Source organism: Gopherus flavomarginatus, chromosome 5 (genome assembly GCF_025201925.1).
Source record: "Gopherus flavomarginatus isolate rGopFla2 chromosome 5, rGopFla2.mat.asm, whole genome shotgun sequence".
NCBI lineage: Eukaryota > Metazoa > Chordata > Testudines > Testudinidae > Gopherus > Gopherus flavomarginatus.
In genome coordinates, this window is record NC_066621.1 from 16,858,842 (window position 1) to 16,875,817 (window position 16,976).

A 16,976-nucleotide genomic window follows, 5' to 3' on the forward strand; every position below is an offset into this window, starting at 1 on the left:
AGAGACAGAAGGCCAGGATGGGTCCTGTCCTCCCTGTGAGCTGAAATTGCCTGGGTCAGACAGAGTGGGGCCGAGCTAAGGCGAGAGTAGGGGCCCAAGCTAAGCTGCTGGGAGCAGAGCTGCAGCCCAAACAGCCAGAGCACAGCCCAGAGAGAGCAGACCTGCCCCGGGAGGGGAGCTGCAGCAACCAGAGCCAGAGGGGCCAGACAAGCAGCCCAGGAAGCAGGTGAGAGCTGAGAGAGAGTCACAGAAGCAGCCTGCAGAGCAAACCTGCCCTGGGAGCAGAGCTGTAACAACCGGAGCCAGAGAGGCCAGAGAAGCAGCCCAGGGAGCTGCAGGCAGAGCAGCAGCAGCGTCGCTGAGGCAGTGTGGAGCTGGGGCTGGAGCAGTCCGGAGCTGGGTGTGGTGAGCAGCTGGGGAGAGCGAGGGGGACTCTGGGCAGTGGGCCCAGGACAGGGGGATGCCTCAGCCAAGAGGCTCTGCAGGCCAGACTTGGAGGGGGATCGTAACCCTGACAGAGCAGGGGTGACACTGGGGAGAAGGGTCCTGCCACCCAGAGCCTGGAGAGTATGGCCACCACCAGAGCAACTGTCTGACCCGCAGTGTCCCTGCAGCACAGCCAGGGCCTGAGGAGGAGGCCTGGGACCTACAAGGAACAGACTGTGATGTGCCCTGATGTCCAGAGACACTGTTTGTGATGGTCCCTGCCACAGAGCGGGCTGATGTGTTTTCCTTTAACCTTTCCCATTTTTCCTTATTCTTTTTTAAAATTAATTGTTAATTAAACAACTTGTATTTGCTTTAAATTGTATGATGTGATCAGTGGGTCAGGGAGGTGCGCAGTGCAAAGAGAGTACCCCAGACTGGGGACGCTCTAGCCCCTGTCCTGGGTGACCACAGCAGGGTTGGAGGTTCAGCCACCCAGGAATCCTGGGCCCAGCCTTGTTCGGGTTACGAGGACTCTGCCAGACAGGAGAGTGGAAAGGGAGTCCTCAAGGTAAGGGAGGCCTCTGGGTAAAGGAAGTGGGAGCGAGGACTCAGATCCTTTCGCCAGCCCACTTCACCGAGGTAGTGCAGAAGCCAGGAAAGTTCCCCACAATAGCGGGACCATTCCCCCGCTTACATATGTACACATAAAATTAAGTGCATAATGTGCAGTTATCAGAAACATACATGGACTTTCTCAAAGCACTTGATAAAAAAATCTTTTTAAAACGAAACCTATAAAATAAATCATGCATTTTAAGTTAACTTTCCAGAGTCTCCTGTATCCCCAACATAGACCCATTGCCACAACTTACAATTCAACTCACAAAACAAAGCTAAAATTAAATGAACCCCACCTTGATATGCCCTGCACACAACCACTGACCTGGCAAATCCCTGCAGCGTAATCCAGGGCAGCACTCTGCGTCTTACTGCCACCTGCCTCTGCCTATTATATATACAGGATGATTATCCACTCCCATACCAATATATATACTGAGCTCGCATTTGTTAACTCTCCACTTCCTGAATTTTTTCCTCATAAACCTCCGGCTCAGACCAATGTGTTCAGGAAATAATCATAACAGAATTGCGCCATAAGAAGGCAGCTGGTAAAACTTGTTCTAAAACAGTCACCAGCTTAGGTAAGAGCAGCAGTAATGATCAATATTACCCCAGTTACCAGGCCAGCCAGCGGCCCACTCACTCCTCCACAGCTTTACATTGCATAAGGCAACTAGAAGGAGCACAAAGCGCTCGCCAGGCATCATAGAGCATGGTGAAATGTACCATGGGGCCATTAGTAATTAATGCATGGGTAAAGTGCAAACTATTATTAAATTACCATAACAGCTAACCCATTGTGCTGGGTGCATAGTAAGAGAGTCGCTGCCCTGGAAACCACTGTATAAACAGACAAGACAGAGAAAGAGGCAGAATGGAACCGTGTGTCTTGCTACTTGCTGGTTAAGTGCCCCACTTACTAATTATCTGCCTCCTTTCATTTACAGAAGTAGAGTGGCATGAAGTTTGTCCTGATATTCATTTTCCCTTTCTTCATTTCATCCCACTGCTCCTAGCATAACCCACTGGGTATCGCAGTAAATCATTCCACTCCCTCCCTCAGGGTTTACATCTTTCAAATGTTTGTAGGCTGGTAAGCTCCCTCCTTTTAAACACTGTAGAGCCACACTGCAGTAGAACATTGTTTAGCTCATTTAATCTTTTCTCATAGACCAATACCTCCAGCTCCCTGATCTTGTCCGAGATCTGTCTAATGTTGCCACCGTGTTCTGTGTCATGTTCTAAACACACACCTTTGTCCAGTGTGATTGTATCTCACCCCTCTCAACTATTTCTTTCTCAGCTTTACCAAGAATAAAATTCATGGATGAGTAGGATATAGCAAGATGTTAGAGACAAAGGCGGCTCCTGGTCAAGTTCTGACCCATTGGACCTAACTGAGCCTCATTTATACTCATGCAACCTGAATGACATCTTGAGCCAGATCCTGAGCTGGTGTAAACTGACATAGCTCCACTGAAGTCAATGGAGCTGGACCCATTTATACCCACATGGGATCTGGCCCAAATCTCTGTTGAACAGGTTTATATAGCAGGTCATGATAAATCCCACGGATTTTTTTCCCTTTGCCACTCTCAGGAGAGAATATGGGGTAAAACAAACAATGCTTCCTCTGAGCTATCTCCTCTGCAGCCTACACTGTGACTGTCTAAAGAAGCGAAAGATACTGTTAGGTAATAAAGCAAGTCCTCACTCACCTCTCCAGCACCCGAGTTCGTGCGGAGTTGGTATGGGGCACACAATTCTGTCAGAGACCAGACACCAATGCGTTGATCAACGGGCTCACACTATCCTTAGCTCTAAAAAGCGTTAGATTAAGTGTGGCCCCTTTATTAGGGGTGAGCATCAATATTTATACACAGAAGTAAACAAAGTGATTAACAAAAGATAATGGTCATGCATAATCAATCAAGATTTTACAGGAAAAGCAAGTTTAACAAGTAAATGCATAGAGATAAAGGCTAATGGCTACTTAATAAAGGGGGTGTCATGAGTAGTTTGCAGGTCAGTGCTTTGTTCGATAAAGGGTTCAGAAAGGATTATGCAGAGACGGCCAGTCTGGGTGTGTTTTGGCTCCCCAAAGTTCACCAAAAGTTTAGACCCAACATTCCTCCATTTGTAGCTTTGAGATAACTATTAATCAAAAAGCTACACCCTATTTCAAGATCTCAAGGGCCGCTTGGCAATTTCAGCCTGGGCCAATTCGAAGAGAGTAGGCTTTTAGCTGAAGTGGGAAAAGAATAAACTGACTTACATGAGTTTATGAGGGAGGGGACACACTGAATACAGCAACACAGTATTATAAGGACTACTATGGCCCCAACAACACCCACCAAGAGGTTTTTAACCCACCCAAGTCCGGGCAGCCAATTCCATAAGGCTCCCCACCAATCATAAGGTGGCTGGCCAGAGGAGTAGTTTTTAGCCATTTCCCTTAGGTGTTTGGTACGTTGAAAAGTGTCAGAGTAGGTGTCATTTACAAAAACACAGCATTCTTCATAAGCAGAAAATAAACTAAAAAAGCATAAAAAAACATACAGTTGTCAGAATAAAGGGTCCTCTCATTTTTTTTTTTCGAGTCAATTTAAGTCGAATGTCTGAGAGAGGTAAGCTGGTCCACTGGTCGAAGGCAGTGTCCTCAGTGGTGACAAGAGCTGCTGGTCCGTCACTGTGGTCCACTACGGCTGGCTTGACGTGGGAGTGGTGGATCCAAGATTTGTGTCCTTCCAGGAACACTGCAGTCTGGGTTGTTAAAAGAACCTGGTGGGGTCCAGTAAACCTTGGCTGGAGGGTGTCGTCACGAACGAACTTTTTGGCCCAGACGAAGTCCCCTGGTTGGAACGGGTGGATTTGTTCCTCCAGCGGCACGGTCTGGGAAAACTGCGAGGCTTTCCAAAGGGTACGAAGGCGAGCCTGTAGGGAGAGAAACTGACACGCGGTCATATGATCCCCTCCCAATAGTGAAACATCAGCACGTGGTATCGCCCCGCCTTTGAAAGGGGGGTGTCCATAGAGCAGTTCAAAGGGGGATAATCCCAATGCGCGGGTTGGGCGAGTACGAAGGTGAAACAGGACCAAGGGAAGTACCTGAGGCCACTTTAATCCTGTTTCCTGACAGTATTTAGCCAATGTAAACTTAAGTTCCCTATTCATACGCTCAACTTTCCCGCTAGACTGGGGGTGGTAGGGTGTATGAAAGGAGTGAGAAATGCCCAGTCCTTGTTCTAAACGGCCAAGGACATGACCAGTAAAGTGAGGTCCGCGATCTGAGTCGAGCACAAGAGGGATGCCAAAACGGGGTACAATATCTCTAAGGAGAATCTTCGCCACTGTGGCAGCAGTACAATTAGCAGTAGGAAAAGCTTCGACCCAGGAAGTCAGAGGGCAAACCAAAACAAGGAGGTGCTTTTTCCCAAAAGCCTTTGGCATATCTGCAAAGTCAATTTGAAGATGTTGAAATGGAGCAGCAGGCGGAGGTCTTCCACCCTTAATTTTGTTAAGAGGCGGAGCAGGTCCATTACGCTGACATGTGCTGCATGCTTTCACTATTGATAGGCAATAGGGTTGAATGCCTGGAGCATACCAAAAGCGAGCGATAGTGTCCATGAGGGCGTGCGTGCCGTAGTGACCCCCTTTATCATGGTGCCAGCGAACTGCCACGCGGTATGTGGAGCGAGGGAGGCAGGCTCGGCCATCTGGCATAAGCCAGGTCCCTTTGACCAGAGTGGCCCCGAGGCTTTCCCACGATTGTAGTTCAGCAGCGGGTACTGGTACGGGGTGCGGTGGAGTAAAGGAGGAGGTTGCAATAGCCAATGTGGGCATGGCTAAAGGTAAGGTGGCAGCCTTCTTGGCGGAGGCGTCAGCCAGGGCATTCCCACGGGTAACGGGGCTACTATCTTTAGTATGGGCCCGGCAGTGAACTATAGCCAGGACAGAGGGTTTTTGGAGGGCGTCCAAAAGCTTGTGGATGAGGGGGAGGTGCTGAATGGGTTTACCGGCAGCTGTCTGGAAACCTCGAAACTTCCAGAGGTGGATATGACAATGCACAACTCCAAGAGCATATTTGCTATCAGTAAAATGGTAACGGTCTTACCAGCGGCCAACTGGCAAGCTCGGGCCAGGGCATAGAGTTCAGCGGCTTGGGCTCCCCAGTTGCCTGGCAGTGAGGCGGCCTCTTGAATGTCCCATTCAGAGGTGACAGCATAACCAGTGAAACGCTTGCCATCAACATAGAAGGAGCTTCCGTCCGAGAAGAGGATGCAATCGGGGTTGTCCAGTGGCACGTCAAACAGGTTGTCTCTTATCTGTAAGATGCTGTAAACTACTTCCACACAGTCGTGCTGATCCTGGAGGACTGGCAGGTCAGGAAGCAAGGTAGCTGGATTAAGGGGTCCACACCTTTCAAAAATTAGGTTAGTGTCTTCTAAGAGTTCGGCCTCTAGCTGTTGCTGACGATGGGCCGAAAAGACTTGGGTTGTGCCCCTACGCAGAAGGGCTGACAAGGCATGAGAGGTCCAAACCGTGGTAAAATGACCCAGGGTTAGGCTCTTTGCCTTTGTGATCAGCAGGGCAGCTGCTGCCAGAGTCCGGGTGCAGGATGGGGTTCCCTGAGCGACAGGGTCGATTTGCTGAGAGTAAAAAGCAAGCGGGAAATGGTGGGGCCCGCTCAGCTGGGTAAGGACACCACTAGCAATTCCGCCCCTCTCGTGGACAAAAAGGTGAAAGGGTTTGCTGTAATTGGGGGGGCGGAGAGACATGGAGGAGGCCACACTGTCCTTGAGTAACTGAAAGGCTTGAATAGTGTCCGGGGACCACTGCAAAGGGTCAGGAGCAAGGTTAGCAGTGAGTCGGTGGAGCGGTTTGCTTAACTCCCCGCAGGATGGCAACCAGGGGCGACAGAAGCCAATTAATCCTAAGAAACCTCGAAGTTGTTTCTTGGTGTTCGGTAGAGGGCAGTTTTGAATAGTCTTTATGCGGGCTGGGTCCATCTGTCTTCCCTCTGGGGTTAACAGGAAGCCCAGATATCGGACCTTCTGTGAGACCCACTGAATCTTTTTAGGGTCTACCTTGTGGCCTCTGGTGTGTAGGTATAATAAAAGTGCCTTACCATCGATGCGGAGGGCAGCTTCTTCGCGATTACCTAATAGGATGTCATCTACGTATAGGACCAATGTGGATCCCTGCGGACTGGTGAAACCTTCCAAGTCGTGGCGGAGGCACTGGCTGAAAATCCTGGGGCTGTCTCTGTAGCCTTGAGGAAGTCGTTGCCAGACATAACTTTGTCCCTCCCAGGTGAAACCAAAGAGATACTGAGAGTCTGGGTGCACAGGAATGCTGAAAAAAGCTGATTTTAAGTCAATAACAGTGAACCACTCAGCATCCCAGGGGATTTGGCTGATGATAGTAGCTGGGTCAGGAACTACTGCATGAAGAGGGACCACATACTGATTAACAACTCGTAGATCCTGTACAAAGCGCCAACGAACAGGGTCTCCGTCCTTTTTAGGAGGCTTTTTGACAGGCAGTATAGGGGTGTTACAGGGAGTGCGCTGAGGGCGGACTAGCTTTTGTGCAATGAATCCCTCGATAATGGGGCGGATGCCCTCCCGGGCTTCCAGCGACAGGGGGTATTGAGGGACTGACGGGGGGGTTAAGGAAGGCTTCACCTGAATCCTTACGGGCTCTGCCGAAAGGAGCAGGCCAACATCAGTGTCAGAAATTCCCCAGAGGGTTGAAGGCAAGTCAGTGAGGTCAGGGGAGAGAGAGGGGGGTGTTTCCCAATTACCCTGAGTAGGGGCCGAATCTCCTAACACTGTCATCAATAATCCTACCCCTTCAGGAGTGCAGGTTAAAGTAGCCTCAAGCTTACAGAGTAAAATCCCGGCCCATCAAAGGGATCGGACAAGCTGGGGAAAAAAGAAAACGGTGAGGAAAACATTTATCAGCATAAATAACATTCAAAGGCAAAGTGAGTCCCAGAGACTGTGGGTTGCCCTCCACCCCAGTCGCAGTTTTAACCTCAGAGGATAGCCAGGGAGAGGGGGCATGATTTAAAAGAGAGAAAGTAGCCCCAGTATCAATGAGGAAAGAGACAGGCAGTCCCTGGACTGAAAGGGTTAAACGAGGCTCTTTGCTGGGAGGGGAGAAAGTGAGAAAGGAGCCGGCTAAAGACATTAAGGAAATAAGACCATCACATTGTTTGTCTTCGCCCCCGGGGTACCGTCATTGAGGAGGCTGAGTTTGCTGCGGCTGCTGCTGTTTCCCGTAGTTGATCCAGGCCTGGGGAATGGGCTGAGCTGGTGGTGCACCTGTAAAGGCATCTCTCTAACTATACTTTTATTACTCGCAAGAGATTTGACGGGGACATCCTCTGGGCTATCCTCGGGGGGGGGGCATGCACCCTGCTGTATCTGTTTGGACATTAGCCTAGTAACTACTCCTCCCGAGGTTTGCCCCTCCATTTCCTCCTCATCCTTCTGCAGAAATTCCAATTTGGGATTCTGCAGATTCCCCTCTGCTACATGGAGAGAGTCCCCCTGCGGAGGAATAGGGGCAGGTGCAGAGGGGACCAGCTGACGAGTCAAAACACGCCGTGGTCTACACCCTTCATCGAAATAACCTGGAGGGGGTTCACTCTCGGGAGAGTACCTGACTGCCATAATTTTTAAAGATTTCCACAGCTCTGCTGCTGTGTCCCAACAAAACCAGTAACATAACTGTCCCAGATGGTCTTTTTCGATCTGGCTCTTTACTCCTCTTAAGGCAGCCTGTTCGAAAGAGCCATACGAAGGCCACCTCATCTCCGGGTCGGCCAATACCGCGGTATACCCAGTCCAATTCCTTACACATAGTGTGTACAACTTCTTCCTAGACATTCCTGTCTGTACTGGGAGTTTCCCTTCGTTCCATAACTTATTTACAATCCCCAACGGACTCTCAAGAGGCACGCTAGTCCCTTGACCCATGGTGTCTGACAGGAGCCCTCCAACTGGCGTTTACCCTGCTGTCCAATACACGACCCCTCAATATTGAATTGGCTGGGAGAAATCTCCTGTGGCGCCTTGCCAATTCATATATGAGTGGTCTGACCACTGGACAGAGGTACCGCACCAGAAGGAATCCCGGACGAGCCCCCAAATTGTTAGGTAATAAAGCAAGTCCTCACTCACCTCTCCAGCACCCGAGTTCGTGCGGAGTTGGTATGGGGCACACAATTCTGTCAGAGACCAGACACCAATGCGTTGATCAACGGGCTCACACTATCCTTAGCTCTAAAAAGCGTTAGATTAAGTGTGGCCCCTTTATTAGGGGTGAGCATCAATATTTATACACAGAAGTAAACAAAGTGATTAACAAAAGATAATGGTCATGCATAATCAATCAAGATTTTACAGGAAAAGCAAGTTTAACAAGTAAATGCATAGAGATAAAGGCTAATGGCTACTTAATAAAGGGGGTGTCATGAGTAGTTTGCAGGTCAGTGCTTTGTTCGATAAAGGGTTCAGAAAGGATTATGCAGAGACGGCCAGTCTGGGTGTGTTTTGGCTCCCCAAAGTTCACCAAAAGTTTAGACCCAACAATACCAGACGCCTACTCCCTGCCACAGTGATGGAACCGCAAGTGGAAATAACCAGACAATGAACCCGCCATTCCTGAAACTCATGCAAAGTGACTGCCTGGTTCCTGTGCTCAGTTCCAGCCTCCCAGGGAAGACAGGCAATGGGGAGGCCTTCAAAGAAAATACGGAGATCACTTCTAAATCAGGAGGCCAGATCCTAAGCTGGTGTAAAAGGTAAATGATTCTGTTGATCTGAAGCAGCGTTTCACCCATTTATACCAGCTGAGGATTTGGACTGAAAGGATTATGTCTGATTTTTTCAGCCCCAGTTCCAACCCTCAGTTACACACATGACACACTACCCCATCAACCTGCGATTTCTCTGTTTCATTAGAAACCTTGAACGGGAAGAGCAATGGGCTAAATGAGACCTTACTCCTTAGGAAGCTGGTATTTTACAGCCAGCCAGCTGGCAGAAGCTAATGCAATCAACCTGCAGTGGCAGGGTAATCTCCTGGCGATTATGTTCCATGAACTGCTCTGAAAAGCAGAGGTAGCAGGTGCTAAGATGTCTTACTGTTAGACCCCTTTCTGTGAATTAAAAATACCCTAAACTAGAGTCTACGACATAAGGACACAGCATAAGAATGGAATAGAATAGAGTTTATCACCTTTCTGAGAAGGCTGTCAAGAACCCCCCTAGACAGGGGGCCTGAGTCTCTGCTCCTTTACACCAATTTTACCACTGTGCCACTCCTGTTATCTTTATTATTAATATTTTGCCTAGTGAAGTTGCTCTTGCATTTACACCAGTGTCAGTGAGAGAATTAGGGCCAAGCTGTGCTTTTTATGTCCGTTAGGTAGCTAGTGTCATTATGAAAGGTACATGTACGCTTCAAGGTACCCACTTGAATTCAATGAGATTAGCTCCGATGATTTGTCTTCCCAATGTATTGTGACTTAAGGCTGCAAGAACTTTCATTATCTTGAAGTCTTCTGATGCTTAAAGAGGCACCCTGAGATAATTAAACATACATTAGGAGCGATAGATTGTAGTAGGCCGTGCAAGCGGGTGCAAGGCTGTGCTGTACAACAACCGCAGCTGTTCATTTCCCACATTTCTCCAAGCAGGGTAGACCACTGCATGAAGATGTCTTGTGTAACCTTCACCAGCAGAAGAGGGAAGTAAATCCCAAAATAAGGACTTGGTCGGCCCAGGGGATAGTGCACTGTACTCGGTATCAGGAGATCTAGGTTGTGTTTTCAGCTAGGACACTCATTTGCTATATGTCACCTTGGGCAAATCACTTCCACTCTCTATTCACCAGTCTCCATCTGTAAGATGGGTATAAGGGTATTTACTTTCCTTTGAGACTGAGGGAAGAAAAATGAGATAACTATTAATTATTATTATTAGAAATGATATGAGCTGAGATGGAGGAGGACACAAATCTGAACCACAGAAAGATGTCTTAGGAAATGTCTGACTAAGCCAGGCTCAGCCTGCGTTGAATATCTGGCCTATGCAATTTTGTGATTCATTGGCAGAGAACACACTATATAAAAGAGATTATTTATTACTGTTACAAGCAGAGTCACCAATCATATAGCAGACAGACAACACACACATTAATGCCTTATCACCACCACTTGGCTTTTTTAATAGGGCAAGAGGGATTCTGCCAGAGATGATTCAAGTTACAGTTTGTTACTCATCCGTGTTTGTTCTGAGCCAGGGGTGAGGGTTAATATTTTGGATAGTTACAGCACTTGCAGCTCTCATCAAAGACTAGACCAGCTGAACAGGTGAAGCGGTAAGTCCTGCCTCCAGCACATATGTAGAATTTTGTATTATCTTTGGGGTCGGCATAGATTCCATCTTGTCTGTCAGCACAAAATGTATCATCTTCTCCAGTTGGGGGAATAACTGGAGAGCTAGTTGTATTGTCATCTGGAGGAGGTGTGGGTTCTGGTGGAGGGATGTCTGAAGGGCAGTTGGGCACAATCGGATCTAAAATTAATAATTAACAATTCATTAAAAGTACATGGATTCAGACAGATTTCATCTACACGTGTACTCCTGTATGCCTGTCTATATTTCTGGACTCTACACTTCATGATTTGTAATGACTGTTACTTTGTTTATCACCTGGGACTCCTGGACTAAGAGCACGATCCTGTACAACTTGAGCTCAAGGACTGACCCCACTCTTACAGGTAAAAGCTGTAGCAGATTCACATCCTCAGCAGAATGGACATGGTTCACACACACAGACAAGCATGTTTCAGAGACATGGTCTAGACTTCTAATCCTGCCTCTGGATTAACATGGCCTTGGTGAAGTCACGCAACAATTCAGTGCCTCAATTTCCCCATCTGCAAAACAGGGCAAGTAATATTTATTTGCCTTATATATGTTGTGAGGATTAACTATCTTACAAAGCTCTTCCAAAATGTAAAGTGCTATATAATGGCTCAGTGTTGTTAAGACACCACACATGGCAAAATGCTGAATTTTGCTTCATCAATAGTTTTCTAAAGCTCATATTTACCACATGACCAGCCCTTGCATTTCCATAGGTGTGCAAATGGAAACAGGAGATCCAGTTTCAAATATGTGTTTTCCGATTGACACTCACCTCTGTGCAGAGGGCTAGCACAAAACCAAAAATCCAGGCAGTGCTTATGTTTTACTTAACACCTATATTGAGAACTAGTCCTTGTTTGGCCCTCTGCGGAAGGGGGAATTTCACCCAGGCAGGTGAGAAAGATGTACTGACACTCCTAATTATATAGGCCTGAAATACTCATTAGCACCGTCTTACCATTTGTTTCAAGGAGTCTCTTCAGCTCATTTATTAGAGGATACTTTCCTTCATTGCAGAAAGAGCCCAGGAAATCATCCAGGTCAATAGCCCACACCATGGCACCTCCAAAATTTTTCTCCTTCAAGTATTTGACCTATCAAAAAAAGTTGTACAACTATCGATAAAATTTCCACAGCAGCTTAAGAATTCCTTTAACAATTTCAGCACACACATAGTGAAACCAGTAACTGGCTAGACAGCCATGGATCACAGAACTGCTAGGCAGTAGAGTATCCCAGCTCAAAAATAAATGCTTTGGGAAACATTCCCATCACATTCAAGGTGCCCTAGTGCAATATGAATGAAGCTTAAAATATCTCCCTTTATCAAGGGACTCTGAAATGCATGGAATTTAAGCCAAGTGCTTTCCAATAGCAGGGGTAGAGTGTAAGTAAAGCTCACTTTAAAATGTTAAAGGTCTTACTTTGTGTTTATAGCTGCACACGTCATCATATCCAATCCATTCGTTCCCCTTAACGGCATAGGGGACTTTCTGGTCCTCAATCCATTGTACCTGAGCAGTCTTAAGGAATGTGCAGATCTGCCAAAACAGCATGGGGTGAATACACACTGGACCTCATTCAGGAGCCAAAAGATGAAGTCAATGGGCTAGATCTTGTCCCCCCTTTTAGTCTGCAATCCAGCAGCCTAAGCGGTCAGCGAGGAGTTACTCTGGGGCTGCAGAGTTGGTGTACCCTGTCTTACCACCTCCTTGCAGCCCCTAGGCCACGCAGCGGAGAAGAGAGGAGGTGGCCACATCACAGCTATCCGCCAATCCCCCAGAATAGCCCCTTAGGCTCTGCAGCAGCGAAGAGTAGCTTAGAGCAGCCTTACTTTAATTTGCATCAGGGACTGAACTGGCCTGGGGAATAGGGGAGAAGAAATGGACATAAGGGTGGGGTGATACAGCCACGTTTGCCCCACCTCCCATTCGGGACCTGAGCTCTTCCAGACCTGAAGATCTAGTCTACCAGTGCTCCTGCAGTACAACACTGGTGTAAGTGGGAAGAGAATCTATCCACTGTACAGGAAGAGAGAGGAGCTTAGACAAGAGATAGAAACTCAGCAACCAGCCTACGTAAAAACGAAATATGTCACCTATAAAATCATAAAAGTACATACCATAAAACACTAATTATGGGCCAGATTCTCAGCGGCTACAAACTGGCACAGCTCCATTGAATTCAATGGGTCTGATTTTCCTTTACACTGAGGTCCCTCTCCCTCTCCAGCAGTGTAAAGGGGCCCTTCAAGTGAGCATGCAGCCCCTTTGCACTGCCAGAGTGATGTAAAGGCATCTTAGTTTCACATGAGAATCAGGACTAATAGAACTAGCTCAGTTTACACCAGCTCAGGATCTGGCCACAAAATGTAATTTTCTCAAGCTTCTCACCTCATAATAAGCCCAGAAACCAGCTTCCCGGGTGTAAGCCCCAGAAGACCCAGCCCCAGATGCTGGGGCACCAACAGATGTGGCACTGGTGCTAAGCCTAAAAGTACGCCCGTAGGTGGGGAATCCCATCAGCAGCTTCTCAGCTGGGACGCCGTTATCATTCCAGTATTCCATGGCATATTTCTGCAGAGATCCAAACAGAAAACGTTTTTACCACCAGTGCCCGTTACTCTCAGTTCCCTCGTGGGGAAATAAAAATGGAGTTTGCGGTCTGTTCCCTTACACAGTTGAAGTACTTGTAGTCACCATAGTCAGCAGAGCCTTCACAGAGTGGGCTGTTGTGCCCTGTGAAGGAATCCCAGCCTCCATGGAAGTCGTAAGTCATCACGCTGATGAAATCGAGGAGCCTGGTTTAAATTAAATGAAACAAACCAAAAAAAGAAACAACATAGTTAGAAATATGATTTCCTGATGGACAAATACGTCAGCAGACAATACATCATCCCACGTTGACCTAAAGGATGTGCAAGACTTTGGGCCTGAATCTCCATTGCCTGGAACCTTATGCTGTCATTTTCACCTGCACAAAGGGAGTGTAAATGCTATCTTTAGTAGCATTTTGCATCCACCTATTTTGCACGGGGACTAATGATGATGCAAGGGGCAAGGCAACAGAGAACCAAGCCAATAGCACATTAAGCACAATGTGGGAATCAATCTACTCACTTCCCTATCTCAGCAATTTCATATCCAGCATCAATAGTTCCTTTGCCAGCAGATACCGCTGCGGTAACCAACAGCCTTGGGAGTCCAGTGCTTGCGGCCTCAGCTTTAAAGGCTTCCAGCATTTCCTGAAAATGGAAGTGAGAGTATTGGTAGTGATTCTTGTAAAAATGTTATTCATGTCCAGCTGGGAATATCTATCTAGAAACATCCCAGCAGCCTGATCTTTTCTATAAACTCCTAAAGATCTTCGCAATGTTCCTTCCATGTCTAATTGTCCTCAAAGCCCTTGCAAGATGGAAGAATATCTTAAACAAGGTCTGATACCATATTTCCACAATAGTTGGACTCAAGAAACTAAAAGTGAACTAAAATCATGTAGTGCCAGTGTAAACACTGCTGATACACAGCTTGGTGGTTCAGATCTGACTCACTCCAGCTGACATACAGAATAACTGAGATAGCACACTGGTTACTTACCTGAATCAAGATGGTGTAGCGATATTTGTCCTCAGGGAGGCTGTCTCCAGAACCTGGGTATTCAAAATCCAGGTCAATCCCATCGAAGCCAAACTTACGGAGGTACGCAATCACCGAGTCAATGAACGTTTTACGATTAGCTGGTGAGGCAACCATTTCAGTGAATCTGGAAGAAGATAATTCTTAGACAACTTGCCCCCCTTTTTTTTCGTAACATATGCAACAGCAGACTTGTTCAGTTCCTCCTTTATAAATGTAATTGTCTTCATGCAGAACAGTCTAATTAAAACCCACTTCCATTAATCACCTCTCTTGTTGTCATTAGCAATGTGTACCCAATAATCAACTATTAGTAAGTTCTGTTATTACCAAAGTCGAGAGTATGAAGACTTGTGTATTTATCTCAATCTGCCCTCATCTTTATCCTCCTCCTTCACCACCATGAAATTATCCTCACCAAAATCCTGTTCTCTACCATTATCGTGTGTTCATTGGTACCATCATCACATTCTCTGCTTGATCTATTTAGTCAGAGCACCCTTAATTGCTTTCCTAGCCATTATCTTCACTATCAGCTTGTTCCACCGTCCAATGAAGTCAATGGAAAGACTCCCATTGGATCAGGACCTATCTTCATTATCTCATCATCATTACATTACCATTTTCTGTTTAATAATCCCGTTATCTACTTGGGATTTCCAACCACTGCAGTATCCACCCTAACATTTCATAACCATCCCCTGCTTACCCATTCTGCCATTCGTATCCAGCGGCGGCTCCAGGCACCAGCGCTCCAAGCGCGTGCCTGGGGCGGCAAGCCGCGTGGGGACGCCCTGCCGGTCCCTGCGAGGGCAGCAGGCAGGCAGCCTTCAGCAGCTTGCCTGCGGGAGGTCCACTGGTCCTGCAGATTCGGTGGCAATTCAGCAGCAGGTACACCAAAGGACCGCTGGACCTCCTACAGACATGCCACCAAATCCGTGGGACTAGGGACCTTCCGCAGGCAAGCCGCCAAAGGCAGCCTGCCTGCCGTGCTTGGGGTGGCAAAAAAGCAAGAGCCGCCCCTGTTCGTATCATGAATGTCTAATCACCATTAACCATATTTTCATAATTAATCACCATTCTTCTCCTTATTTCTTCAACCCATCCCCATTTTCACCAGCACCCATGACATCATCAATATCCAGTTCTTCAGCTACTCAGTCACTACTGCCGTTTACATCTGGTCATTCACATGATCATCATGGGCCTAATCCTATCCCCAGTGAAGTCAATAGCAAAGCTCCCATTGACTCCAAAGGAGCAGCAAGAGGCTGTGTGTTCTCAAGGTCACAGCATCATCTTCACCATCTTTGTCATTAAGTCAAGGGAAAAGTTCTCACTTCTGAGTGCCAAAGTTCCACCCTCCGATAGCCAGGCTGGTTACAAGTTTGTCGTTACTGTGACACAAGAAAAGAAAAAGGAAGGTCAGCAAGCAGCAGTCACTTGGTTGTGTTTGAGACTTGGCTCAGTTGTCAACTTTTTATTGTTATTATTATTATTATTATTATTATTATTATTTTTCATTCGAGAAAGCCTATTCAGTTCTTTTTGGTTATCATCATTCAGTATTGGTAACAGTGTTGCCTAAAGGCCTCAAGCCAGATTAGAACCCTATGGTGCTAAGTGCTGTATAAACACATAGCAACGGACAGACCCTGCCCTGAAGAGCTTACAGTCTAAACAGACAAGACACAGAAAGGGTGGGACAAAAATAAATGCTATCATCCCCATTTTACAGGTGGGAAGAGTGAGGCACAGAGAGACCAAGCCTGGCAGAGCTGGGATTTGAACCTAGATCTCCTAAGTTTCAGTGGAGTGCCCAGCCACAGCTTTCCTCCTCTTTGGTTTAAACTGTTTTTGTAAAAAACATTACACTTGAACTGGACTCCTGTGTCAAACCACATTCCAGCCCTGAGTAACCTAGAGCATCCAAAATATACTAATCTGAAAACAGGGTTGAATACAAAATACAATCGACCCTTAGGACTCGATCGTGGAACCTTGACTCACGCTGGTGCACACTTACATAGTTCCACCAAAATCAGCAGGACTACTTGTGTGAATCAAGTTCCATAAAGGTTGTGAAATAGAGCCCTTAATGAAAGCATTGCTGCTAGATATCTATTAAACTATTCCTGTTCTGTAATAAAGAAATTCTTTATTGTTTCTCTGTCATCTTTCTTTGTTACTGATCGAAAAATCTCAATTTCACCTGGCAACAAGAAGGACTTTTTAAAGGCAAAATTTGCTTTGTTTATTTTAAATCTTGTACATTGGAAAGTGCTGACCTTTTCTTTAGTGCTTGAAATTCTGGGAAGAGTCGATCTTCATCATTCCATTCATATGGGGCAATCTTATTTTGGTTCATAGTTGCAAAGGCATAGATCAAGTGGGTGCATAGATTTGGGTCCACATTGTTTGGGAAGTACTTGGCAGGTTCTGGCCTGTACTGAGACCAATTACTGAAGTAACACACAAGTTTGTAGGCAGAACCTGGCAGGAGAAAAGCAAATCACAGATATTAAGAAGGGAACATCTGGTTGTTTCTTGATAGTGATGTCAGGTATTATTGAGAGTGGAATCAGACATGCGGTTTCAAGCAGAGTGCCCCAAGGGTCAGTCCTGGGGCCGTTTTGTTCAATATCTTCATTAATGACCTGTAGGATGGTGTGGACTGCACTCTCAGCAAGTTTGCAGATGACACTAAACTGGGAGGAGTGGTAGATATGCTGGAGGGTAGGGATAAGATAAGAGGGACCTAGACAAATTTGAGGACTGGGCCAAAAGAAACCTGATGAGGTTCAATAAGGATAAGGGCAGAGTCCTGCACTTAGGACGGAAGAAT

At 46.8% G+C, this 16,976-nt stretch overlaps 2 protein-coding genes across 4 annotated transcripts in view; both read right to left on the minus strand.

Moving 5' to 3' along the window:
• Positions 1–11,516, minus strand: part of LOC127052309 (acidic mammalian chitinase-like) — a 23,775-nt gene extending 12,259 nt beyond the window's left edge. Inside the window, exon 1 of one of the 2 annotated variants that reach the window (XM_050955874.1) lies at positions 11,455–11,516. The gene's annotated coding sequence lies outside the window, so the exon portion shown is untranslated. Of the gene's footprint in view, positions 1–1,372; positions 1,613–11,454 lie in introns of those variants that run through there. The other variant, XM_050955873.1, reaches the window with a different exon arrangement.
• Positions 10,221–16,628, minus strand: LOC127052312 (acidic mammalian chitinase-like). 2 transcript variants are annotated; one of them, XM_050955880.1, is made up of 9 exons: positions 16,420–16,628; positions 15,472–15,528; positions 14,093–14,258; positions 13,616–13,740; positions 13,173–13,296; positions 12,890–13,072; positions 11,921–12,037; positions 11,455–11,590; positions 10,221–10,640 (listed from the first exon to the last, which is right to left on the minus strand). In XM_050955880.1, the coding sequence occupies exons 1-9, from the start codon at positions 16,497–16,499 to the stop codon at positions 10,375–10,377; spliced, it is 1,254 nt and encodes a 417-aa protein (XP_050811837.1). In that variant the 5' UTR covers positions 16,500–16,628; the 3' UTR covers positions 10,221–10,374. The 2 variants fall into 2 exon arrangements, with proteins under 2 accessions (XP_050811837.1, XP_050811836.1); XM_050955879.1 differs by having other exon boundaries at positions 15,209–15,528; positions 16,420–16,461.
• Positions 16,629–16,976: the final 348 nt, after the last annotated feature.